We start from the raw sequence: 26,103 nt of genomic DNA, 5'->3' as shown, positions 1-26,103 counted from the left end.
ATATAGACTGTATATATATGCATAAATTGTCAACAATAGAACCAGAGCATCAAATAGGACTCACTAGTACATAGCCTATGGCGAGGTCACAAAAAGGGTGCTCCAGCTACCTGTATCACCGAAAGGATCTCCACATTTGAGAATCCCCCAGCCCAATAAAAACCTCACACTATCGACCCTCACACAAAGGCTAATGCAAATCGCGTATAGTCAAGTCTCAGAAATGACTATCTTCCAGACCAAGTCTCAGAAATGGCTGGGACTGCCAAATACAACCAAGTATGGCTCCACAAATGCATACAATGTCAGTTTCCACAAGTAACGTACAATCCAGCAGACAATGCGCTCATAGGCGCCAAGTGATGCATACCCACAACAACTGCAAGTGACATCACTGCTAGTATATCACTGTACTCCAGCTACCTGTACCTGTGTGAATCACCTATACCTGTACATGTCCCTGTAACCTGTAACCTGTAACCTGTAGCCCCGAATCTCGAAGCTTGAAGCTCGAAGCAGAAGGTACTCGAAGAAGATCCTTCGTGGGGGCGCCAAAAGAATGTGAGCGGGATAGAAACACACAGAACGCCTCTATAACGACCCGGCACACACTCTTGGGAAGATACACACACACACATTATGGGGCACCACTCGGCTTACACAACACACCTGGCCGAGACAGGGAACACACCTCTTGAGTGAGAGGAGAGAGACTATCCACTTGACCACTCCACACACACACACACACACACACACACACTCACACCCAAAAAAATCAGCTCAAAAGAGGATAATTTCTGATGTTTAGATACAATTGAGCTTGGGCCAACACCAATGGGGCAAATAGCTCACACAATATGGGTAAAAGATACCAGATACAATCACAAATTGGAGCAGAAGCTTCGCTCATAGGAGAAACTTACACAACAAAAACAGCACAAAAAGAGTGAGGAATTTGGCAAAATGGACAACTCCATCGCGTCCGGAACGGCTCAAAACCCCAGTCTACAATGTCAAAGTGCTCAAATCCGACCTCGGATGAGCAGTTTAGGGCCAAAACAGGCTCCAAAAACACCAAAAAACACACCTGCGGCTGTTCCTCCTCTTCTCTCCACGTTTTTTCTGGTATTCTCTCAGTTTTTTCAGTTCCCACACTTAGCTTTATTAGTTGGGCACCCTTGGCCTTTTAGATGACCTCAAACGGACCCCGAACAGGCCAAAAACTGACCTCGCAGTGCATAGTTGTCACATTTTTGCATCATCCGCACACCTGGCACGCATTTCTTTTCAATAATGTGTCTCGCAACCACGTGAAGTGGCCCCAAAAAGTGGTCCTAATGATGACCTTTCTGCATAACTCTCACAAGAAAACACCCACGTTGTGTCCGTCCTCATCCGCGTGCAAATATTGACCCCGTTCGCCCTCCTGACGCCACTAGATGCCATCTGACGCACCTGCTTACCTCATGTCGTCGGCCCGCAGATAGCTTCCTCGAGAAGTTTTACGCGCTACCAACTCCTCCTTATTGTAGAAAAAACAGAGTGGTACTGGTAATAGTGAAAATCGATGCACTATGTACACCTTGTCCTACCTGTACACATGTGAGCCCCACGTAACCACCTGGCTCTGAAAAATGGGCAATTCTTTATTTGATGCACCATGCATGTATATGTACATATGCGCAATCCCTTGCTCCAAAAAACTCCTGACAACGTCAAAGGTAAGTTTAGGTCGGGTTCCCACCTCAAGCTCAGCCCTAGCTTGCCTAAGGTCAAATGACTTTTAACACTAACCATTGGAGGTCTTTAATGAAGCTAACCCTAAGGTCTTTTAAGCTCCATTAGTTAACCTTGCTCTTTGACATACCATCTCTCATTTGGGCCTCTTTACCATTGGCCCCGTGTTGAGATAGATCTGTACACACATGTCTATATTCTAACCCTTGTTCCCGTTTATTATCCCACATTAAATGATCAGTTTAATATGAGAAAATCATTTGTGTTGGTTAGATATTAGATTTAATGACACCATGTCTGCTCATGCCACCATGCAACCACCAGTATCGTTCGCCATCTATTTTTCTTTGGCGTGCCGTTAATCTTGACTTGTTTGCCAAGCTCAGCTAAACACATTTTTTTTTTTTGTAATCCTCGTCTCCATTAGCAAAGACCAGTTCACTTGCTCGTGTAATCCGACCTGCAAATCTTGAGATCTACCTCTAAATTTGGTGAGAAGACCTATAAATTTATTTATTTAAACAACATATATATATATATATAGTGTGATAAAACCTTCAAACTTTTTCTGAATTTACCTCTATTGTTTCTCATAAGTAGATTTGACAATTTTTTTCCGACAAAGGTTTTTGAGCACTGCTCTAACTGTTCATTTCACACCCACACTTCCCTTCAGCTTGAATCACCTAACGATGGCACTAATTTTTGGCCCCATTATCTACATAATATTGTCGCACATGTGCGCGCGCACACACACACACACACACACATCCCTCTCGTGAGCGAGAGCAGATGACCAACATACCCTCTATCCTCCCCATGTTTTGAGTTTCTTCTAAGCCTCATTATGTGCTCCCCTTTGAAGTGCACTACACCCTTTATGCAAGCATTTTTGTTAATATCACTCATTAAACATACACTTTAGTAATACATTTATCTAAATCTACTACATGTTCATGCGTCATTTATTTTTGCCAAATAGAGCAAGCCACACTCAAGGATACTTAGACGATGGGATTATTTTCATTGCTCTCATAGTTTAGTCAAGAAATTGAAAGAAGAGTAGCAACACATACACAATGGGTGATCGTAGACCTAATATTGATAACGAATGCAATGGACAACATATTGGTCAAAATCACACAACATATGATGATGAAGATACAAGTCCTCATGATGGACATGGGATAAAGTAAACACACACACCACTATAGAGATGAAACCTATAGATGGGATGATAACTACAACAATGGTAATTGACGGACTTGAAAAAGGCTAAAGATTGTAGGGCTATCCACAAACATGCTCAATACGATGGCATTGATGACCACAAAGGCTCTCTCTCTCTCTTTCCCTCTTTTTTACTACTCATACATACACTCCCTCGTTCTCAATATAGGAGTATCATCGTCACCAATGGTCCTATATATCTCTAAATTATCAAGGTATTACGATGCAAGTGGTCTTTTACGAACGACAACCAATTACATGATTGATGACGTTGGGTACTCTGAGCCACCACAAGGTCTCCATGGGACTAATCAATCATGAACTTCTTGAGGATTGGCCTCAAAAACATAGCACAATACTGGATTGTATCGAACAATTGTATTCTTTTACAGTAGCTATTGTAATGTTTAATTGGAAGTTAAGCCTGCCCAAGTAGCATTATAATCATTATCTTAAAATTTCCAAACTCATGAGAGCTCTCAAGCTTAACATCACCAATACTGACCTGCTTGCTAAAGATAAGAAATAAAATGGGCAACCCTAAGTTTTTTTAAAACTAGGTTTAGGCTAAGATGAAACAAACCTTCCTTGTACATTGGCAATAGATCAATTTTATATCGTTTGCCCATTGTCTCTTACAAGTAAAATTATGATCTGTCTTGTACAAATACACTTAATTACCCAAATATTTAAGTTCTGTAAGATTTGTAAGGCAAGGATGACATAAAAAAATCAACCCTAAATTCAACTTTAACGACTCTTAGAACAATGGGTCTAACCCTTGAGCGAGACATTTGATTCAGGTACTATAAATGTGCATGAACAAAGATAAATAATTTACCCATTATCTCAGATAGCATACGAAGCAATTTTGGCAGGATCTTAATGATCCCTTCACTCTAGCAGCTTCTAATAATGCAAAATACCATTGGACACTTCTAGAAGACTTAACCTCTTTTACTTGATTACATTGTGTTGCAAAATCCATTGTTTCTAACGTCATGAATTATACTTAATTTAATTGGAATCTTTGCTCAACTGTGATGCAACTACTAACATGAGCTCAATTGGTTTGGGGATGATCGTCAACATCTGGTACATACTTCAGCATTCCAACTTACTCCAATTAGGTACCAGGTAAATGTTTTGTAAATTTTTCATATTGTCTAGTCCATTGGTCATGTGCACACAGATTCGTCGATTTAAGCAGTGTGCAAATGCTCATCCTGGTGTAGACTCATCGATGTAGGTTGTTTGTGTCCTTCTTGTCTTCTCTCCTCTCCTCTCTCTCTCTCTCTCTCTCTCTCTCTCTCTCTCTCTCTCTCTCTCACCGTGCCAGTGCAACACTCTGCTCTAGGAGGTGCACCTACACGCACTCTCTCACTCTATCTTTCTCTGTTCGCGTATAACTCTGATTCTGTGCAAGTATGATTACCAGGTATGCAAATTTGTTGTTTTATGCCGTGAAGTATGTTGTTTTCAGTATTTTGCAGGGCCTTCCGTGCCTCCGTTTGTAGCATTTAGTGTGCTGTAGTCCGACTCTGAAGATCCCTAATGATTTAACCGAGATGACATCAACAACTCTACTACTTTTGCATAGAATCATTAGAATGATGCCTCATTCTTATTATGTTTTACATAAATGAATCAAATACTGAGTCATTTCTGTACAAATCTTTGTCTAGTTATCGTTTGAATGTTATGTTCTTTTGTGAACATGTATCTAGTTTAATACAACACACACACACACACACACACACACACACACACACACACACACACACGTTACCTGTGGTTAATGGATGCAAGTTCTCTCCCTCTCTCTCTCTCTCTCTCTCCTACTTGCGTATGCTATAGCTTGCACTCCAAATTAATGCGATTTTCTCGCTTTGTGTTGCTTTTTTTAACCTTGTTCTCAACTTAGAGCCAATTGTTTCAGGCCAAGTGGCTCTATTCTCCTTCCAGCGTTTCAAAAAACGCTCACACAATAAAGTTAAGGCCAAGTTCTATTCCATATGCGTGCAAGGAGAATCTTGCATATACCTTTCTCGAAATATTCTCTCATCAAAAGAAGGGAAAATTACCAAAATACCTATCTAATTTGTGGAAATTCCCAAAGGACCCCTCAAATTTCCAAAATACCCCCAATATTTTGTCATAAATTCCCAAAATGCCCTTCAAATTTTTCAAAATTCCAAAATACCCCTGGTCGTGAGATTAAACTTCTCCAAAGATAATTTTTTTTGTAGCTTTTCATAAGAAGACTGATTGTCTATCAATACAAGATGCTCAAGCTAGAAGTTGAGTTGGTTATGTAGGCTTTGGAGATAAATCATTTCATTATTTTTAGACATAATTGACTATTTTTGCGAGGTACTTTGTAACAAATTACATGCTAAGCACTCAAAACAGATCTGAATTGTCAAAAAAGAATAAAAATCAGAAAATCTTGAACAATCCGGCTAAAATAGATACTTTGGGAATTTTTGAAATTTGAGGGGTATTTTGGGAATTTCCACAAATTGGAGGGGTATTTTGGTAATTTTCCCTCAAAAGAATGACTATTCGTCTCGGCCGGTCAGTGAGACTAATAAGTCGCATGACGGGAGCTATCAGAGATGCCAGCCGACTGTGATCAGTCTTCGAGGTAGGCGCACCCACGGTCGTGTGTGTGTGTGTGTGTGTGTGTGAGAGAGAGAGAGAGAGAGAGAGAGAGAGAGAGAGAGAGAGTCGCTTCTTGTTTTCATTTACTAGTGGAGAGAGTGGAAGTGATGGGTCATGGGAAAGGAGTCATGAGGTTAGTGAATCCAATTCTCAACGAGCTTCTCGGATTTTAGTATTTCCTTCAGCTAACTTTGAATTGTGTGTGCAGACTCGGACCACGGCAGAACTCTTTGGTGAGATTCTCTTCGCTACAGTAGGCTTTGGGTACTGATTCATCTTTGGTTTTTTTCCTGGAAGGAACATGCACATGCAACATGCAACATGCTTGCAACTCACACACATAAGCAGTTGAATATCAAAACGTATAAGCAGTAAAAGCTGGTTGATCCAATAAGACCATATAAATTGGTTGAAGTGAAAGAAGAAAGGAAGAACCACAAGTAGGCAGTCTCTAAAGTCGTTACTCTTGAGCTCAGTCTTAAGCTATAGTGGAGTCAGCTCATTTGAGTGATTTTGTCTGCATCATTTTACGATGATGGAGTAGGGGTCTCTTAGGTCTACAAATGGGACCATATGCTTCATCGAATTCGAGAGCCAGTTTTCCACCTATCCTTAGGTAGGAGTGTCTAGAATCCTAGGAGGATTAGTACCGGCAATGTTGTGAGTGTGTTTGTAGGACATGCATGTTTGGACGAGTCTATTAGATTAGGTTTTCCAGTTTTGGAACCCTCTTGCATAAATGGATTGTACAAGCGTTTTGACAGATGTTGCTACACTACGGTGGACATCTGGCATGACATGCATGTTGTGTTTAGGTTACAAGAATCCAACTAGCCATTCCCCGCGTCAATTGGATTCTTGGATTGGCGGATGTGCTACAGTTTCACCCAAAAACTTAGCCCTGGTCAAACTCATTAGTGTGTCACAAACAGATGATGTGGCATGCCCATAGTTGTCCCAACTTATAAGACACCTATCGACAGGGCCCTAGGGACATTGGAATCAATAAAAAGAAAAGTGCTTACTGGTTGTACGGATCACTGTGATTTGTGTTGACAGGTTGTACGGATGGCCATGATTTGTGCTCGTTGTGTTGACGTGGCAGGCAATACAGATTTTTGCGTTTTGCACTGACAGCTGCTGATGTGGAAGACTGTACGGAATTCCATAATTTGCGCTGATAGCTTTTTGGGCAAGTAGTGTAAGGTGCAGCGGAATGAATGATGAACTTTGCTCAGGATGAGTGCTCCGAACTGTGCTCAAGGTTCCTTTTACTTATAAGGGAGAGCCTTCCGTTCTTAATGAGAAAGTGCAATGGACACAACAAAAGTGAATGGACACTGTGCGAGAAGGTGTATGAGACTAAGAGATAGAGAGAGAAGAGAACACGACACCAGAGGCGTTGTAAAACCCTCCTCCGAAGGTCCCAATCTCGTTGGCGAGAGTGGTCTATATTGATTGCACAAACTGGTACAAAGTGGATGTATGAGAACTGATGCAAGTCTAGGGCTATGTCAATGTCGACGACGTGGATGACGAGACCGACTTGTTGGCTGAAAATCTGCGTGCTTGTTCTGCTGTCCAAACATGCCAGAAGGCTGAAATCTGATGAAGCAAAACGCTGGTTTTAGCCTGTCTAAAAACGCTGATCAAGTTGTGGGAAAAACACTGATTTTGGCTGAGTTTCTGGTGCTTCAAACCGTTGAATTTGTGAGGTCTTATCGCTCAATTGCTGAGGCTATAGCGCTGCTGAAAACGCTAGGGAAAAGGGGCGATGATGCTGATGTTGAAAAACGCTAGGATACTGGAATCTGTGGCGATGAGGCTGACGCTGAAAAACGCCAGGAGACGGTGGTCTTGCTTGGAGGAAATCGCCACCAAGGGAGAAAGGTCTTGCTTGAGAGAGAGGGGGAACCTACTACATGTGGCCTGTGTTCTCCTTGCTCTTCTGCGAAATAGTGCTAGCCTAGGTTTGCTTATATATTATCTTACCCAATTTGCCCTACTCAGTTCCCTACAAAAGTCACTTAAAGTAATAAGTGAAAAATGTCAAAAATAAGGAAAATAGGTTTATTGCACTTGAAAATGCTCCTGATGGATTCTTTTGGATTTTGATGGTAATGCTGAAGATCATGTGGTGTGCAACCAGAGGATATGCATCTACTCTAAGTTCCTGGGCATGCACGGTCTGCGAACAGACTCACAAAAGTGCTAGAACACTTCCAAAGCTAGACTGACTAGACTGACTGAACCCTTGTCATGCTGTAGCTTGTCCAAAGACACATAGGGTTGGATGTGTCATGTGACATCCCCTCCTTTATAAAGTGAGGTACTGGTATCGAACTGCATGGCTTCCTTGTAGTCTGCCAACAACTCTGGATAATCCTTGAAAAACTCTTCGTCGACCCACACCGCTTCGTGGTCCCTCGATCCTTAAACTTCAAAAAGTATTGTCTCACTTGCTTCTTCGAACCATGTCGAAACCGATGCAACAACACTTGCTCCGGCTCCATGACTTCAGCTTCATCGATGATCTCTGGTTCTTCTTCTTCCGAAATGTCTTTTGGAGGTGTTCCCTGAAACACTTTCAACCAAGAAACATGGAAAACGTTGTGCATTGACCATAAGTTAGGCAATTGTAATTTCATTGAAACCTCATTTATCTTTTTAATGACTGGAAATGGACCATACATACGAAAAGACAACTTGGGACACTTCTTTCCAACATGCTTAAGAGGTTGCTTCATGACCCCCAAATACACCCAATCCCCTTCCTTGATCGAAACATCCTTTTCCATCCTGACGATGCTTACTAGCCTGCCGTGAATAAGATTCTTGAGCCTTGCTTAGCCGAAGCTTCACACTCTCAAAAATCTCATCTAATGACTGACTTTCAGCATTGGCATCAGGTATTTGATTGACCGAACAAGTCAAAAGCGATTGGAACGGACGGCCAAAAGCATACGGAGTTCGACCAATGGTGGCAGAAGAAAAAGTCATTCAAAATAGCCTGAACGAATGGGAGATAGAGCTCCCAATGAGACTACTGATCATGCACATATGACTTTAAAACATCAAAAGCCAAGCGATTGTAAATCTCTGTTTGCCCATTTGATTGTGGATGAAAAGCTGATGAAAAATTTAACTTAATACCAAAATTTTCAAAGAGTGCGCACCAAAAATATGACGTGAACTTAATATCCCTATCTGAAACAATTGATTTTGGCAAACCACAGAGGGGGTACCAATGCTTAAGGAACAACCGTGCTACATCTTGTGCAGTGATTGTGGCTTTACAAGGAATCAACATGCAAAACTTGTTGAAACGATCGACAATTGTCAAACATTGAGTGTTTCCTTGAATGCAAACTTGGCGGAAGGTTAGTCACAAAATCCATGGAAATATCTTGAAAAGGTCCATCGGGAATAGGCAACGGAAGCAAGAGGCCTTGCTGCTTACCCCGAGGAGCTTTTACCTTTTGACATATGGTACACTGTGTGACATAACGAAATACATCTTTTCGCATTTTAGGCCAATAAAAGAATCTTTCTATTTTTTCCAAAGTGATGTTCATTCCCCTGTGTCCACCCGTGAGAGAATCATGTTCATCATGCAATATGGTTGGCCTGAGAGAGGGAAACACACATAAACGTTGACGAAAATACAACAAACCATCACGAATGAGATAGTTGCTTGGCCCTTGGGAAGCAAAAGCTTGCAACCAATGTTTACCAAACTCGGAATCCGCATAGTGATTCTTCATGTTGTCAAAAGACACACCCTGAATAGAAAATGCGGATCTTGACTCAAGAGCCAAAATCTGTCCTTTGCGACTCAACGCATTTGCAACAGGGTTAGCTTTTCCAAGCACATACTCAATCAAACCTCTAAATTGCTTAAAAAATTGTGACCACCGTGCTTGGCAGTCACTCCAATGTGCACTAGGCATAGACTGGAGCCACTTGAGGGCTTGATGATTTGTGCGAACTGTAAACTCTCTACCATAAAGAAAATGCTTCCAATGCTTAAGAGAGTGAATGACAGACAAAAGTTCTTTATCATAAACTGAATAATTCTTTTCCGCACTATTGAGCTTCCGGCTAAGGAAAGCTACAGGACGACCATGTTGTTGAAGCATAGCGTCTATGGCGACATTGCTCGCATTCGTTCATACCTCAAAAGGATCATCCCAAGAGGCAAGGATAAGACACAGTGCTTCTGTCACCGCAACCTTGAGAGCTGCGAAAGCCTCAATGGCTGCTTCGGGCAAGTCTATGTGTTGACGGCCAGTCTTGACCCCTTTCAAAACATCAGTCATAGGTGCAGCAATGCGTGCAAAATTCTCTATTTCGAACTATATGCTTGACATAAACCAAGAAACGAACGCACATCATATGCAGTTTTGGGCAAATCCCAATTACGAACCTGTTCAACCTTCGCAAGATCTACCTTGACGCCGTCTGTAGAAATGATATAACCCAGATAAGTGACTTCATTAAGAAAAAATTTAGACTTCTTAGCTGCAATGTACAATTGACACTCATCCAAACGGGTTAGTATCCTTTCGACATCCCTTTCATGTTGTTCCCATGATGCAGAAAAAATGAGAATACCATCCGAAAAGATGAATACACATACACCGACCATATCGTCGAAACGACCTACCATGAGACGATTAAATGTACCCACGGCACCTGTTAATCCAAAAGGCATTACAATATACTCCCATTGCCCTCGCTCGGTGCGAAAAGCAGTTTTGAAGATGTCGCCTTTGAATACTCGTACCTGATGGGATCCACTCTTGAGATCGACCTTGCTGAAAACCTTTGCCCCATTGAGGCGATCAAGGATATACTCAATGCGAGGCATCGAAAACTTGTTCTTGACGGTCATCTTGTTCAATGCCCTGTAATCAACACACAAACGAGACAAACCATCCTTCTTGCGAACAAACCAAATAGGAGCAGCAAAAGGACTTACACTACGACGTATGAATCCTCTAGCCACCAACTCCGTGAGTTGTTGCTCTTAACTCTTCCTCCCTTGTCTTGTTCAAATGGTAGGGAGCCTTACTGATAGGCCGTGGCCCCTCCATAAGCTCGATACGATGGTTCTCCGGCCGCTTGGGTGGGAGACGGGGTGGAAGATCGTCTTGCAAAAAGAGATGTTTAAACTTGGTAAACAAATCTGAATACTTAGCTGGAGCGTGAATGCTCTGGGAAACTGGAGCAGCATAGATGAATGCCGCTTGTGCTCCTCGTCGTAATTCACGCTTTACTTGCACATGAGAGATGAGAGGCAAAGAATGCAAGCCCTCGTCAGTACGAATGATGAGGGGGGAGTTAGTTTTGGCATTTAAAGTGAGAGTGTTAGTCTCTCAATCAATGAGAGGGTTATGCTCACGAAACCATCTTATGCCCAAAAGCATATCACATCCTGAAAGAGGAGACACAAGAAATTTCTTACGGAAAGCAGCTTGTTGAACTGTAAACATCACATCAAGGCACTCTTTCGTGATGAGAGAGTCCATACCAGGAGCAAAGCGAGAAACTTCGAGAGGAGATTGCTGACTAACCTCTAGGCGGGCTCTCTCAACAAGAGGCACTAATCACATCATGCATTGTAAGGTGCAGCGGAATGAATGTTTGAACTTTGCTCAAGATGAGTGCTCCGAACTGTGCTCAAGGATTCCTTTTACTTACGGAAGGGAGAGCCTTCCGTTCCTTTAGTGAGAGAGTGCAATGGACACAAACAAAGTGATTGGACACTGTGAATGGAAGTGCATGAGACTGATAGATAGAGAAGGGAATACTACACCAGAGACGACGTAAAACCCTCCTCCGAAGGCCCCACTCTCTATGGCGAGAGCGGTCTACTTTGCACAAATCTCTACAATGCTTGGACTTGCCGACGATGTCGACGACGATGAGGATGACGACGAGACGACTGAAAACTGAAAACGCTAAGGGCTGAAATCTGCAAATCTTTATCCTCTGAATTCAGACTCTATGTGGATGACGATGTCGATGGCAACGATACGACGACGACGCGCTGAAACCGTAGATGCTGAAATCTGCGTTTTCCGGGCTGAATCTGTAAACCTTGTGGAGTCTGACCGTGCGGCGAGGATCTACTGCGGGAAGGTGAGATCTACGAGGTTCGGGACTTCTTCTGCGAGTGCTTAAGAGTGAAAACTGAAAACGCTGGGGTTTCTTGATGTTCTGTCGCGGGGAAACTGCAAAACGCTATGCTGATGCAAAAACGCTAGGCTGAAATTGTCTTCTGCTGCTGTCAGTGGCCTTGCAATGCAAAATGCTAGGCTGATCTGCTGTAGTCTTGTTGCCAAGCTGATGCAGAGACAAAACGTTGGCTGATCTGATGTGGTCTTGTCCAAAAACGCTAGCCAAGTTGTTGTGTAGCAAAAACGCTAGAAGTCCTTGGGGTCCTGTTGAGAAGTTGCCTGTGAGCAATGCTCTTGCTGTCTCTTCTGCCAGAAAGTGCTAGGGCTAGGTTTTTATTTATACAAACTTAGCAAAATTGCCCTACCTACTTTCCAACAGAAGTCATTAAAAAATAATAAGTGAAAAATGTCAAAAATAGGAAAAGTAGGTCTATGCACTGTAAAAATGCTATTGATGGGATCTGACTAGAATCTAATGGTCATACTGTGTGCAACCAGAGGATATGCATCTAATCTAAGTGTCTGGACATGCACGGTCTGCGAACAGACTCACAAAAGTGCCATATCACTTCCTATTCTAGAGTGACTTGATTGACTGAACCCTGGTTGTGCTGTAGCTTGTCCACGGACACATAGGGTTGGATGTGTCACGTGACATCCCCTCTTTTTCAAAGTGAGGTACTGGTACCGAACTGTATGGCATGGAGGGAGATCGCCAATAGCATCCGGAATCCTGGAAGGGACTCTTTGCCGGCCCACTTTGATGTTTGGGTCGTGCGGTACTTGAACTTCATAAAGGTCTGCAACGCTTGCTTCTTTGGGCCGCGCCGAAAGTGACAGTCTTCTGTGGCTCCTTCAATGCTTCAACTTCGTCTAGAGTCGTGCTTCTTCCTTCTTCAAGAATCTCCAAGGCTAAAAATTCCTGAAACCACTTCCAACACAAAAACATGAACATACCCATTCCATGTAAAGTGACTGGAGAAAATATCGTCTTCTCTAAAGACTGTGTATGCAATGTAGATGACCATAGAGACGGAGTGCCAAACCGTTCATCAAACACACGCAAACAATGAGATCGAATCTTGTCTTGTTGATCTAAATCAATCAACTGTGGCAATTCACAACGGAAATGCCCATGCTTGGTGCTCATACTTTCTTGTGCTCTTTCTACGACTGTGTTGTGCAAGAAAGAGACATGAAATGTGACTTCCTTGAATGCATACTTTTCAGCTTTTCATGAACAATCCGCATACATTCGTGGTCATTCATGAGTGAAAGGTGCTCAACGTGCAATATGTCATGCCTAGGAAAGGGATCACATAAAGACAATGACGAAAATACAGGAAACGATCACGAATGAAACACTCGAACGTGCTGACGAATCATTCGAACACATAGTACTTCTTGTAAGGGTTCTTTGGACCTAGGCTCGAGAGGCAAGATCGGTTCTTCGTGATTGATCGAATCTGCAATGAGGTTAGCTTTGCTAGAAAAAGTATCCACTAACTCATCCTTCTTGTGAACAATCACATCTTCTTCATGCAAATCATCATGCTTGTGAGAAATCACATCTTGATCATCATGCAAATCATCATGCTTGTCATTGTCATCCAAATCATCATGCTCATCATTATCATTCAAATCATCATGCAAATCCTGTGTGTCATGCTTTGGAGAAGAAGAGACTGAGAGAGTCTCCTTCTCCTGAATCCGTCCAATCTTCGCCTGCACATTAGCAATGAGAGATGGAGAATGAACAACTTGCTTTCCATGAATGGCAATGGGAGAGTCACTTTTGGCATTGAAAGTGAATGTATTTTCCGCCCAATCAATGAGAGGGTTATGCTTACAAAACCATCGAATGCCCAAAATCATATCACATACTGAGAGAGGAGAGAGAAATTTTTTTCTACGGAAAGCAGCTTGTTGAACTGTAAACAACACATCAAGGCACTCTTTCGTGATGAGAGAGTCCATACCGCGAGCGAAGCCAGAGAGCTCGAGAGGAGATTTCTGACTAGCCTCTAGGCGGGCTCTCTCAACAAGAGAGGGACTGATCACATCATGCATACTGCCTGGGTCAAAGAATATGACAAAACGTTGCCCCGTCATATGACCATTACATTTAATGAGAGACTCATCAATGGGAGGGTCAGGAGAAACTTGGGGTGCACTCGTGTTGTCATTGATTGCATTGACAGAGGAAGTGGGTTATGTGGATTCTTTAGATTCATTAGAGTCAAGCTTAGGACATGTTCTTTTTATGTGACCCTTAATGTGACAATGAAAACAACGACCTTCCTTAGAATAAGTGCTTTGCTCTTCCGACGTGATGTATCCTCCTAAAATTCCGTGTGCTACCTTTTCATCTGGAGTGAGCTTAGGTTTAGCAATTGTGTTAGCCTTACCCTTAGGTTCATTTTGAGAGTTCTTTTTTGAGAGATTATTGGAAGATTGGTTAGAAGAGTTATCGTTCTTACCATTCTTACCATTCTTATCGTTCTGAGGGTTCTGAGAAGTCTGAGAGGTACTTGAGGAAGTCTTGTTCTCCTTAGGCTTTCCCTTGTTGTGCTTCATCTCCTGTGCGAGAGCAATCGCTACCGCCTTGTTGAGAACGATTGGATCGAAGACTTCTACATCAAACTTGATATATTCGTCTAACCCAAAAGGAAAGCCTCTTTGCGCTCATCATTAGATTTGCGTAATTGAGTGCCGAGCTGCAAAACACGGTTAGGAAAAGACATGACTGGAATACCATGTTGCTTGAGATTGCGCCAATCTTCTTTCAATCGTGCTAGGTACAAAGAAGGCATAAACAACGCCTTGAGCTTGTCTTGGAAGTCGGCCCAATTGAAGGAAAGGGGCGCGTCTCCGTCGGCTTCCTCTAGGTGCGCGGCTAGCTGTGCTTCTTGCCATGCGTGGTACCAATTGACGGTATCACCGGCAAGGTACATAGCTGTCGTGAAAACCTTGCTATTTTTTGCCTTCTTAGTTGTTGCAAAATAAGCATTACATTGATGCAACCAAGAATGAATAACACTAGCGTCCATCTTACCATCATACTTACTGAACGTCAACTTCTCGGTGACGGGGTTGTTAACTTGTTGGAGTCCGAATCTCGGCTTGTGCCACTTGATGAACCACCAACTTCTTTGGCCGGTTCGGGTTTCGCGGTGAGGACATGTAGTACCAAGTCGTTCATGCGTTGTTCTCTCTGGGCCTCACGCTCTAACTCCAAAGTAGCCTTTCTTTCTTCGGCCGCTTCCCTTCTTGCGTCGGCCGCCAAGCGCGCTTGCACAAGCTGACGCTCAATAGTAGCCTTTCTTTCTTCGACCGCCAAGCGAGCGTGCTCCAAGTCGGCCTTTCTTTCTTCGGCCGCCAAGCGAGCTTGCTCCAAGCCGGCCTTTCTTGCCGCTTTTTTTTCTTTCTGTTCCTCGGCCGCCAAGCGATCGTGATCCTGTTTCTCTTGGTGGTCACGCTTCGTGGCAATGCAAGTCGCCTCTTGCTTTGCCATCATGTCCATCATTGACTTAACCAAAGCTTCCATGGGGTTTGGTGCAATTCCTGGCGTAGATGGCGAAGGGGGATGGTCAGGAAAACCTCCTTGTTGTTGAAATTCTTCTTCACTACTTTCTTGCCCATCACTCTCATGTCCGATATCCATCCCGCTTCGGGTGATGACCATGCATTGAAGTTGTGGCTTCTTAAGTTCACGAGGCACTTGGGTTCTTGTGGGTCTTGGGTTCTGTGAGGGTCTTGAGTTCTTGAGGTTCTTCTTTTGCTTGCAGTCTGTGTTAGAGAAGGATCTTCTCTTCACCCGAGTTCTGCTCTTTTCCGTGGGCGCACCCCTTGGCGGCCTTGTGCTCACACCAAGGTTGCTTCTTAGTTGTTGCAAAATAAGCATTACATTGATGCAACCAAGAATGAATAACACTAGCGTCCATCTTACCATCATACTTACTGAACGTCAACTTCTCGGTGACGGGGTTGTTAACTTGTTGGAGTCCGAATCTCGGCTTGTGCCACTTGATGAACCACCAACTTCTTTGGCCGGTTCAGGTTTCGAGGTGAGGACATGTAGTACCAAGTCGTTCATGCGTTGTTCTCTCTGGGCCTCACGCTCTAACTCCAAAGTAGCCTTTCTTTCTTCGGCCGATTCCCTTCTTGCGTCGGCCGCCAAGCGCGCTTGCACAAGCTGACGCTCAATAGTAGCCTTTCTTTCTTCGACCGCCAAGCGAGCTTGCTCCAAGTCGGCCTTTCTTTCTTCGGCCACCAAGCGAGCTTGCTCCAAGCCGGCCTTTCTTGCCGCTTTTTTTTCTTTCTGTTCCTCGGCCGCCAAGCGATCGCGATCCTGTTTCTCTTGGTGGTCACGCTCCGCGGCAATGCGAGTCGCCTCTTGCTTTGCCATCATGTCCATCATTGACTTAACCAAAGCTTCCATGGGGTTTGGTGCAATTCCTGGCGTAGATGGCGAAGGGGGATGGTCAGGAAAACCTCCCTGTTGTTGAAATTCTTCTTCACTACTTTCTTGCCCATCACTCTCATGTCCGATATCCATCCCGCTTCGGGTGATGACCATGCATTGAAGTTGTGGCTTCTTAAGTTCACGAGGCACTTGGGTTCTTGTGGGTCTTGGGTTCTGTGAGGGTCTTGAGTTCTTGAGGTTCTTCTTTTGCTTGCAGTCTGTGTTAGAGAAGGATCTTCTCTTCACCCGAGTTCTGCTCTTTTCCATGGGCGCACCCCTTGGCGGCCTTGCGCTCACACCAAGGTTGCTTTTTCCCACCTCACGTCGCTTGGCCGGCCGCTAAGTGCACGGTCCACTCTCAATGAGTGAAAAGAGGCACAAGGGGAGGCTGGACAAACCCTTCTTTCTTGGGATTCCTGTCACTCTTCAAAAACACGACTAGGAATCGACACGCCCAAGCGAACTTGGGTTCGTGCGACCGCAACAAGCAAAAAAAATTCTGTGGTTCTTGTGGTTCTTTCCTTGAGTGATACAGAACACTGCCAAAGCTCTGATACCAATGTAAGGTGCAGCAGAATGAATGTTTGAACTTTGCTCAAGATGAGTGCTCCGAATTGTGCTCAAGGATTCCTTTTACTTACGGAAGGGAGAGGTTTCCGTTCCTTAAGTGAGAGAGTGCAATGGACACAAACAAAGTGAATGGACACTCTAAATGGAAGTGCATGAGACTGCGAGATAGAGAAGAGAATACGACACCAGAGACGTTATAAAACCCTCCTCCGAAGGCCCCACTCTCTATGGCGAGAGCGGTCTACTTATGATTGCACAAATCTCTACAATGCTTGGACTTGCCGATGATGTCGACGACGATGAGACGGTTGAAAACTGAAAACTTTAAGGGCTGAAATCTGCAAATCTTTATCTGCTGAATTCTGACTCTATGTCGATGACGATGTTGATGGCGATGATACGACGATGACGCGCTGAAACCGCAAATGCTGAAATCTGCATTTTTCGGGCTGAATCTGTAAACCTTGCGGAATCTGACCGTGCGACAAGGATCTGCTGCGGGAAGGTGAGATCTACGACGTTCGGGACTTCTTCGACGAGTGCTAAAGGCTGAAAACTGAAACGCTAGGGTTTCTTGATGTTCCGTCGCGGGGAAATTGCAAAACGCTATGCTGATGCAAAAACGCTAGGCTGAAAACTGTCTTCTGTTGCTGCCGGTGGCCTTGCAATGCAAAACGCTAGGCTGATCTGTTGTAGTCTTGTCGCCAAGCTGATGCAGAGAAAAAACGTTGGCTGATCTGCTGTGGTCGTGTCCAAAAACGCTAGCCAAGCTGCAGTGTAGCAAAAACGCTAGAAGTCCTTGGGGTCCTGCTGAGAAGTTGCCTGTGAGCAATGCTCTTGTTGCCTCTCTACCAGAAAGTGCTAGCGCTAGGTTTTTATTTATACAAACTTAGCAAAATTGCCCTACCTACTTTCCAACAAATGTCACTTGAAAATAATAAGTGAAAAATGTCAAAAATAGGGAAAATAGGTCTATGCACTGTAAAAATGCTACTAATGGGATCTGACTGGAATATGATGGTCATACTGTGTGCAACCAGAGGATATGCATCTAATCTAAGTGTCTGGACATGCACGGTCTGCGAACAGACTCACAAAAGTAGCATATCACTTCCTATTCTAGACTGACTTAACTGACTGAACCCTGGTTGCGCTGTAGCTTGTCCACAGACACATAGGGTTGGATGTGTCACGTGACATGGATATTGCCTGGATCAAACAATATGATAAAACGCTGACCCTTTACATGACCATAACACTTCATGAGAGACTCACCAATGTGTGTGTCGAAGATTCAGCTTGGTTCATTAAAGTGCTTGTGGTTGCTGTGGGTGCCTTTGGTTCTTTAGGTGGGGCTGTCTTAGGACAAGCCTTCTTAATGTGACCCTTCACGTGACATTGATAACATCGACCTTCCTTAGCATAAGTCACTTGTTCTTCAGCTGTGATGTATCCTCCTATAATGCCTTGTGTACCTTTTTTATGCGGGGTTAGCTTAGGTTTTGCAGGTGCTTTAGCTTTACCCTTAGATTCATTGTGAGAGTTCTTTTCCGAAGAATTAGAGGAAGATGGTCTATAAGAGTTTCCATTCTTACCATTCATATTAGGCATCCTAAAGTTTTACCCCCGTTTCGAATTTGTTTTGCCCTCAAAATCTGTAATCTGCGTGTTCTGAGAATTCTGAGAGGTTCCTTAAGAAGTCTTGTTCTCCTTAGGCTTTCCCTTGTTGTGCTTCATCTCTTGGGAGAGAGCAATCGCTACCGCCTTGTTAAGATCCGCGGGGTCAAAGACTTCTACATCAAACTTGATATATTCGTTTAACCCAAAAAGGAAAGCCTCTTTGCGCTCATCATCCGATTTGCGTAATTGAGTGCCGAGTTGCCAAACACGGTTAGAAAAAGACATGGCTGGCATACCATGTTGCTTGAGATTGCGCCAATCTTCTTTCAATCGTGCTAGGTACTGCGGAGGCATAAACCGCGCCTTGAGCTTGTCTTAGAAGTCGGCCCAATTGCAGGAAAGGGGCGCGAATTCGTCGGCTTCCTCTAGGTGCGTGGCTAACTGTGCCTCTTGCTGGTACCAGTTGATGGCATCACCGGCAAGGTACATGGTTGCCGTCAAAACTTTGCTATTTCCTGTCTTCTTAGTTGTCGCAAAATAAGCATTAAATTGATGCAACCAAGAATGAATAACCGTGGCATCCATCTTACCATCATACTTACTGAACTGGATCTTCTCTGTGACTTGGTTGTTGGAGTCCGAATCTCAGCTTGCGCCACATGATGAACCACCAACATCTTTGGCTGTCTCGGATTTCGAAGCGAGAACATGTCGGACCAACTCTTGCATGCGTTGTTCACTCTGTACCGCACGCTCGATCTGTCGTTCTTCAGCTGCCTAGCGCGCTTGATCGCGCTCCAAGGCGTCGTGTCGTTTTGCTTTTCTTTCTAGTTGTGCCATCGCAACCCGAGTCGTTTCTTGTTGTTGTGCCATCATCTCCATCATCGACTTGACCATAGCCTCCATAGGATTTGGTACAATTCGTGGCGTAGATGGGAAAGGGGAGGGTCGGGAAAACCTCCTGGTGGGGAAAACTCTTCTTCGCACTCCCATGCTCACCACCTCCATGCGAAGTACCCATTCCACTTCGGGTGATGACCATGCACTGTGATCTTTGGTTCTTAAGTTCACAAGGAACTTAGGTTCTTGTGGGTCTTGGGTTCTTGCGTTCTTGAGGGTCTTGAGTTCTTGAGGTTCTTGAGGGTCTTCTTTTGCTTGCAATCTGTGTTAGAGAAGGATCTTCTCTTCACCCGAGTTCTGCTCTTTCCCGCGGGCACACCCCTTGGCGGCCTTGCGCTCACACCAAGGTTGCTTTTTCCCACCTCACGTCGATTGGCCGGCCGCTAAGTGCACGGTCCGCTCTCAATGAGTGAAAAGAGGCGCAAGGGGAGGCTGGACAAGCCCTCTTTCCTGGGATTCCTGTCACTCTTCAAAAACACGATTAGGAATCGACACGCCCAAGTGAACTTTGGTTCGTGCGACCGCAACAAGCAAAAAAAATCTTGTGATTCTTGTGGTGCTTTCCTTGAGTGATACAGAACATTGTCAAAGCTCTGGTACCAATGTAAGGTGCAGCGGAATGAATGATGAACTTTGCTCAAGATGAGTGCTCCAAACTATGTTGAAGGTTTCTTTTACTTATGGAAGGGAGAGCCTGCCGTTCTTAATGAGAGAGTGCAATGGACACAACAAAAGTGAATGTGGACACTGTGCGAGAAGGTGTATAAGACTGAGAGATAGAAAGAGAAGAGAATACGACACCAGAGACGTTGTAAAACCCCTCCTCCGAAGGTCCCACTCGTTGGTGAGAGTGGTCTACTATTGATTGCACAAACTGGTACAAAGTGGATGTATGAGAACTGATGCAAGTCTAGGGCTATGTCGATGTCGACAACGTGGATGACGAGACCGATTTGTTGGCTGAAAATCTGCGTGCTTGTTCTGCTGTCCAAAAACGCCAGAAGGCTGAAATCTGATGAAGCAAAACGCTGGTTTTAGGCTGTCTAAAAACGCTGATCAAGCTGTGGGAAAAACGCTGATTTTGGCTGAGTTTCTGGTGCTTCAAACCGCTGAATTTCTGAGGTCTTATCGCTGAATTGATGAGGCTATAGCGCTGCTGAAAATGCTAGGGAGAAGGGTGATGATGCTGATGTTGAAAAACGCTAGGGTACTGGACTCTGTGGCGATGAGGCCGATGCTGAAAAACGCCAGGAGATGGTGGTCTTGCTTGGAGGAAATCGTCACCAAGGGGGAAAGGTCCTGCTTGAACCTGCTGCCTGTGGCCTATGTTCTCCTTGCTCTTCTGCCAAATAGTACTAGCTTAGGTTTGCTTATATATTATCTTAGCCCTACTCAGTTCCCAACAAAAGTCACTTAAAATAATAAGTGAAAAATGTCAAAAATAGGGAAAATAGGTTTAATGCACTGGAAAATGCTCCTGATGGATTCTGTTGGATTTTGATGGTAATGCTGATGATCATGCGTTGTGCAACCAGAGGATATGCATCTACTCTAAGTTCTTGGGCATGCACGGTCTGCGAACAGACTCACAAAAGTGCCAGAACACTTCCTAAGCTAGACTGATTGGACTGAGTGAACCCTTGTCATGTTGTAGCTTGTCCACGGACACATAGGGTTGGATGTGTCACGTGACAAGTAGTTTTGAGTTTGAAGCTTTTGGACTAACGGCTTTTGGGGCTCTGCTTTTGGCATCCCTTGTAAATTTATAACACCCCCTGGGACCTCACTTTGCAGAGCATCTGGACGTAGAGTCTGAGAGCAGAGGTCCCTTGGGAGTTGTACTTTGCAATGATTAATGATAAAGAAATACCGAGAGGGACGCTAGACTTTGGGGCCAATACCTCTGGGCACGGAACTCTGCCGGGCCATGTCGACTCTCTCGCTCTCTCTCTTTCTATTAAAGTTCAGTGATTTTGAAGTTTCTATTTGTGTGTTGCTATTCATTCTCGCTTGGAGTGTCCAAGCCTGTTGCAGTGGTATCAGAGCTCAAAAAGATTCTTCTTCTATGGAGGATCCGATCCTTTTTGCAGCGCACGTAGGTTTTGTGAAAGAATCTTCGTGTCTTGACTCCGAACTTATTAGCCACTCCCACCCTTTGTACATCGCGCATTGGGCGCGCTCCTGTTTGCATTGCTCTGTCTTATAAGGCATAAGCCATAAAGAACTCTAGAATTACACACGGGTTCTTGCGGAGAATCTCACAGAGGTAACATTTCTCAGTGGGTGGGCAGAGAAAAGTTGAAATCTGGCGCAAGAATTGAAGAAAGGAATGAAGATTTGGACAAATTCTTGGCAGAAAAGTTTGCCAGAACGGAGTACGAATGTCAATTGTAGGCTGGCATATGTGCGAAAAGATTGATCTAATACTCCAAAGACCCGAGATTTGCGAAACACTTGAAGAATTACTTGATTGATGAGATTTGCTCGAGATCTTTCAGTTCATTTGTTTGAAGTGTCTAAAGTCTGTTCTTTTCTGTTGGCATGTGGTGCCGGCCCCGTTACAATTGGCTTCATTATGGTCGAGTCTGCCTTAGATCTTCGGAGTCATGACAGAAACTCAACACTTTGAACTTTGTGTTGATGTATGCTCATGGATGTATGTGTGCGCGCGTGTTTGGAGCATATGTTAGTACCTAGTTCTACACCCACTATTGGGCACTGATGACGTTGGTGGGGATGTCGTGGTATTTAGTCAATACTATGCAGGATGGAGCTGATGGTTATATTGGCTTGTGGGTGACTACCATGAGTCTATACCTTGCACTTTCCTTGAAGGGTGAATCTGGGCTTATCCTGGATTCATCTAGGTCTATGGTATGGTCTATGGTCATGGAAGGAGTATAGAGAGGTTGAGTATCACTATGTTTCTGAGCGGATTTTGGTTGGAACTTTTCCTACAGCAGACAATGCAGTAGGCATCTTCGCGAAGGTTGTTTCTGAGCATACTTTACCATCACACCTTTAGCTTCTATGGGTTGTTTTAGCAGCAGTGCTGAGAGGGGTGTTTCATCCCCATCGCTCCATCTCTCTTGGCATTGTTGTATGGCTAGTGGAGCATATGGTTGGAGCAATATGCTCCCACATGATAGAAAGTCAGCAGCCCCGAACTGCCACTGTTAGTGCCCCCGGTTGGGTATTTATTGATGTGTTACGGACCATAAGGTGAGCAGTTGAGAAAGTTGTCTGAGATGTGAATTGAGTCATCCTACAAGATTGCTATGGTCCTAAAACCTTTCCCTTTTCCTATGGGTTGGTTCGAAGTGTAACAGCCTGCGGAACCCTATGTTGTCTTTATCATCATTGCCTTCCAAATGCTATGATTCTGCTCTTACTTTCATGTGAAATTGGAACCTGCATCCATGCCTCAATTAAGATCAGCTCTGCCTGCTTTGGATGTATTGAATGTGATTTAAGGGTGGTGGTGACAAACTGGTTGATCTGGCTGCAAGTGATTGCAAAGGTTGCTCACAATTGATGCCCGTATCAGCTACATATTAGTCAATGCAAGGCCGCGTTTTCCCTTCTGATGCAGGCTGGTTGCTGCTATGTCAAACGAGTACATAGCACGAATTTGCAATTCCCTTAATGTACAGATTTGGAACACCTATGCTTTTATATTTTGCTGCAAGTTGCACATGAAAGTGTTAAAAGGATGTTACTGCTGAAAATTTATTTGGAGATCAAAAGCAAAGGGAGGTGAGAGGGCAGGATGATGACCACTCATGGTCATCGATGTGTAATTTTGAGGGGATGGTGCTAAATACCATTTTTTGATTTTGGATCATACAAAATTGGTGCTCACATTAGCACCCCTGCCTACTACCAGTTTTATGTTGAATGGAAAACAGCTGATTGTCGATGCACATGCAAAAAGTGGCCCCGGCCTAGGGGAGGGAGGGATCTGTTTAATTCTGACATGCTGACCAGCTTTCACCGTCTGTTTATGTTTAGAGGAATTTGTTTTGGGTATCTTTTCTTCTTTGATCTATTATTCAGGGAGTTTATGTGTGTTAGGGAGCAATGAAGCAAATGGAGTTTTTGTGCATGGTCCAATCGCTACTGGGCATATGGTTATGGAGAAGCCACTAATGCTAACGCATGGCATGGATGTTGGCATGGAGTACTGGAGTAATCCTGCAGTATCTACGGGTCATGAAGCGTTAAAGCCTCAGTATGTACTTGCTCCTGCGGGAACCATGCCATTTAATGGTGAAGCCAAAGGCAGTGGGAAGATGTGGCTACAGGTAATTTGCTTAATGTCACTTATGTTTGCATCATCGCCGCCTGTTATAATGGAAGGCTTTGACCATGTGCAGGACGATAAGCAGCAAAGGAGAGAGAAGAGGAAACAAGCAAATCGAGAATCGGCAAGACGATCCCGCATGCGAAAACAGGTAAGTTTGTTTGTATGTGATGTTAAATTTGTTTTGGCCGTGGTCGAATTGCTTGCAATGAGCATGTATGGAAACTTAGAAGGTTGGGCTTTCTGTTTACCAACAAATGCACCAGACGCTTTGACAATCATGGTGTGCGACCTTTGGCAGTTTGAATATGAAGAGCTTGCAGAGAAGGTGGCTGCTCTGACAGCTGAAAACGATTCTCTCAGATCTGAGGTCAACAGACTGGGGGACCTCTACAGGAAGCTTTCTTCTGAAAAGGACGCACTTCTTGTGAGTTACTAGTATCATATTCACTTCAGTGAAGCTGTCGATTCATTGGACAAGTGCATCTTTTGGTGGATAGTCTGCCTTGTGTCTCTCACTGCATCTATCTTTGTGTTTTGTGTGAAGGAGCGAGTACACAAAGGGCAAAGTTGAGATTCTTTGAAAACTGGTGCTCCCTTGCTGGAAGGTGGTTAGCTCCACATCGGTATGGAGGATCCGAGAGTCGGAGGGAAACAGCCTTTTGTTTCTCCTTCTTATGCAACGTTAGCATGGACCCATCTGTGGGCTCTCGCTCTTTGTTGAGGAAAGCACAGGTCTGCAACTGAATTTTGAGCGGAGGGAAACGTCCTTGCTTGTGTGATGGATTACTCTGCTGCATCCTTGGTGAAGTTAGCTCGTTGATGAGTGTGATCTTTTTTTTTTGGGTGAAAGAAACTCTGCAAAGAGGAGTGGAAGGCAATGCATGTACATCAGGAAGCTCTGTGCAGCTATTCATTTTGTAATATATATTACTGGGCTCTTCCATTTTTCTTTTTAGCATTAATTTTTTTTCGTAAGCCTCTTCCCAAGACTGCAATTGCTGAAGTTTACGCCTGCCACTAGCGAGTCTTTGTGAAAAAGTTTATTAGTTTGCTTTCAAGTGACAAGTTCAAGAAGATTAGAGGAGTATTCCATGACAGACTTTGCATTGTGTGCACTTCTCTTCTTCTCGGGTGTGTGTGAACAAAAAGGGAGAATGGTATAACCTTTCTATCACCCCAAGTGTGGTAGATTGGTTATGTCATTTCCGTCTTGAATAACAAGTCTTGAGTTCAACTCTGGTCGGGTAGATCTTTGAGGTCTCTTGGGATAGTTTCCCACGAAGTTAAAAATTATCTTCTTCTTCTCTCTCTCTCTCTCTCTCTCTCTCTCTCTCTCTCTCTCTCTCTCTCTCTCTCTCTGTGACTCTTGTGGCACTTATTGTGGCTTGTGGGCATTTTTTAGTGGCTATGTGGGTGGCTCTATATGTTTTGAAGTCATATGGTAATTTAACAGTAAGTTAAATTTAAAAAACTAAAAGAAACAACATTTCTTTTGTTTCTTGACTGTTTCGATCTCAATTGAAACTCCAAACTCTGGTTTTTCCGTTTCCCTTTCTTATGGTGACCATATCCATGAGGAAAATGATGTGTGCATAATGCAAAAGAAAGAAAGAAAGCTTTTTAACTTATATTATAGGCTGAAATGAGCCTCATGAATATGGTAAAGAAAGTTTTTAACTTCTACTAGAGGTGGAAATCAGCCTATGAGACAGGTTCGAGAATGTCCTTATTTTTTAACAAATTTCGAAGCCTATATTTTCCAAAAATTCTTATGGAGTGCAGGTCCTTATCCCAAAAGCAGGGCAGAAGCTGAGGGCGTTCAGATGGAAGGCGGATTATTTGTGAATCACTTGGGGACATGTAGGAGGGAAAGCTCAGAGACCGCTTCAAATGCGATGTTGAGCATGGCTGTAGCACAAGAGTCCTTCGTTGCGACCACTTGACTATCTCCATTTTTTTTTTGTAGTCTTCCTATAGTGAGAGATATAAATGAAGTGAAATTTGTATTGGGTTGTCTTTTTGGGTGCTTGTGGGACTCTCTGAATTGCTAAGTGATGTCATTCTATCTATAAAGTTCTTTAATATCTTGAAAATGTCCGTGTTTTTGCAATGATGCAAAGTTTTATAATTATTAACAATTCATGGAATGTATTGAAGTTTTAGGTATTGCAATGGAACAAGTGAAGTTGTGAGTTGTAAAAATTGGATGCATAAAGTGGCTAATTTGATCGCAACCTCGTAGAATTTTAACAATCTCAAACATTGTTGTAGATGGTACTTTCAATATTGAAGCTTGCAACTTTGATATCTATACTGTAAGTGCTCCTACTGGCTCGTATGTTAGTTTATTCATTAGTTTTTCAGATTCCTTCGACCAGAGGCTCACCTCCTAGGCTCCTAACTCGAGATGCCTACCCTTCTAAAAGGTA

At 43.7% G+C, this 26,103-nt stretch overlaps 1 protein-coding gene across 1 annotated transcript; it reads left to right on the top strand.

Annotated features, from left to right (window-relative positions):
* Nucleotides 1–5,525: 5,525 nt before the first annotated feature.
* Nucleotides 5,526–24,689, top strand: LOC147460139 (common plant regulatory factor 1-like). The gene is made up of 7 exons (XM_086511250.1): nt 5,526–5,614; nt 5,722–5,764; nt 5,840–5,864; nt 23,443–23,672; nt 23,745–23,822; nt 23,973–24,098; nt 24,219–24,689. Exons 1-7 carry the CDS (start codon nt 5,586–5,588, stop codon nt 24,243–24,245), a joined length of 558 nt encoding a protein of 185 aa, XP_086367376.1. The 5' UTR covers nt 5,526–5,585; the 3' UTR covers nt 24,246–24,689.
* Nucleotides 24,690–26,103: the final 1,414 nt, after the last annotated feature.

Source organism: Adiantum capillus-veneris, chromosome 4, assembly GCF_014529385.1.
Source record: "Adiantum capillus-veneris isolate H3 chromosome 4, ASM1452938v2, whole genome shotgun sequence".
Classification (NCBI taxonomy): domain Eukaryota; kingdom Viridiplantae; phylum Streptophyta; class Polypodiopsida; order Polypodiales; family Pteridaceae; genus Adiantum; species Adiantum capillus-veneris.
This window is presented reverse-complemented; position numbering and strand designations above follow the sequence as displayed.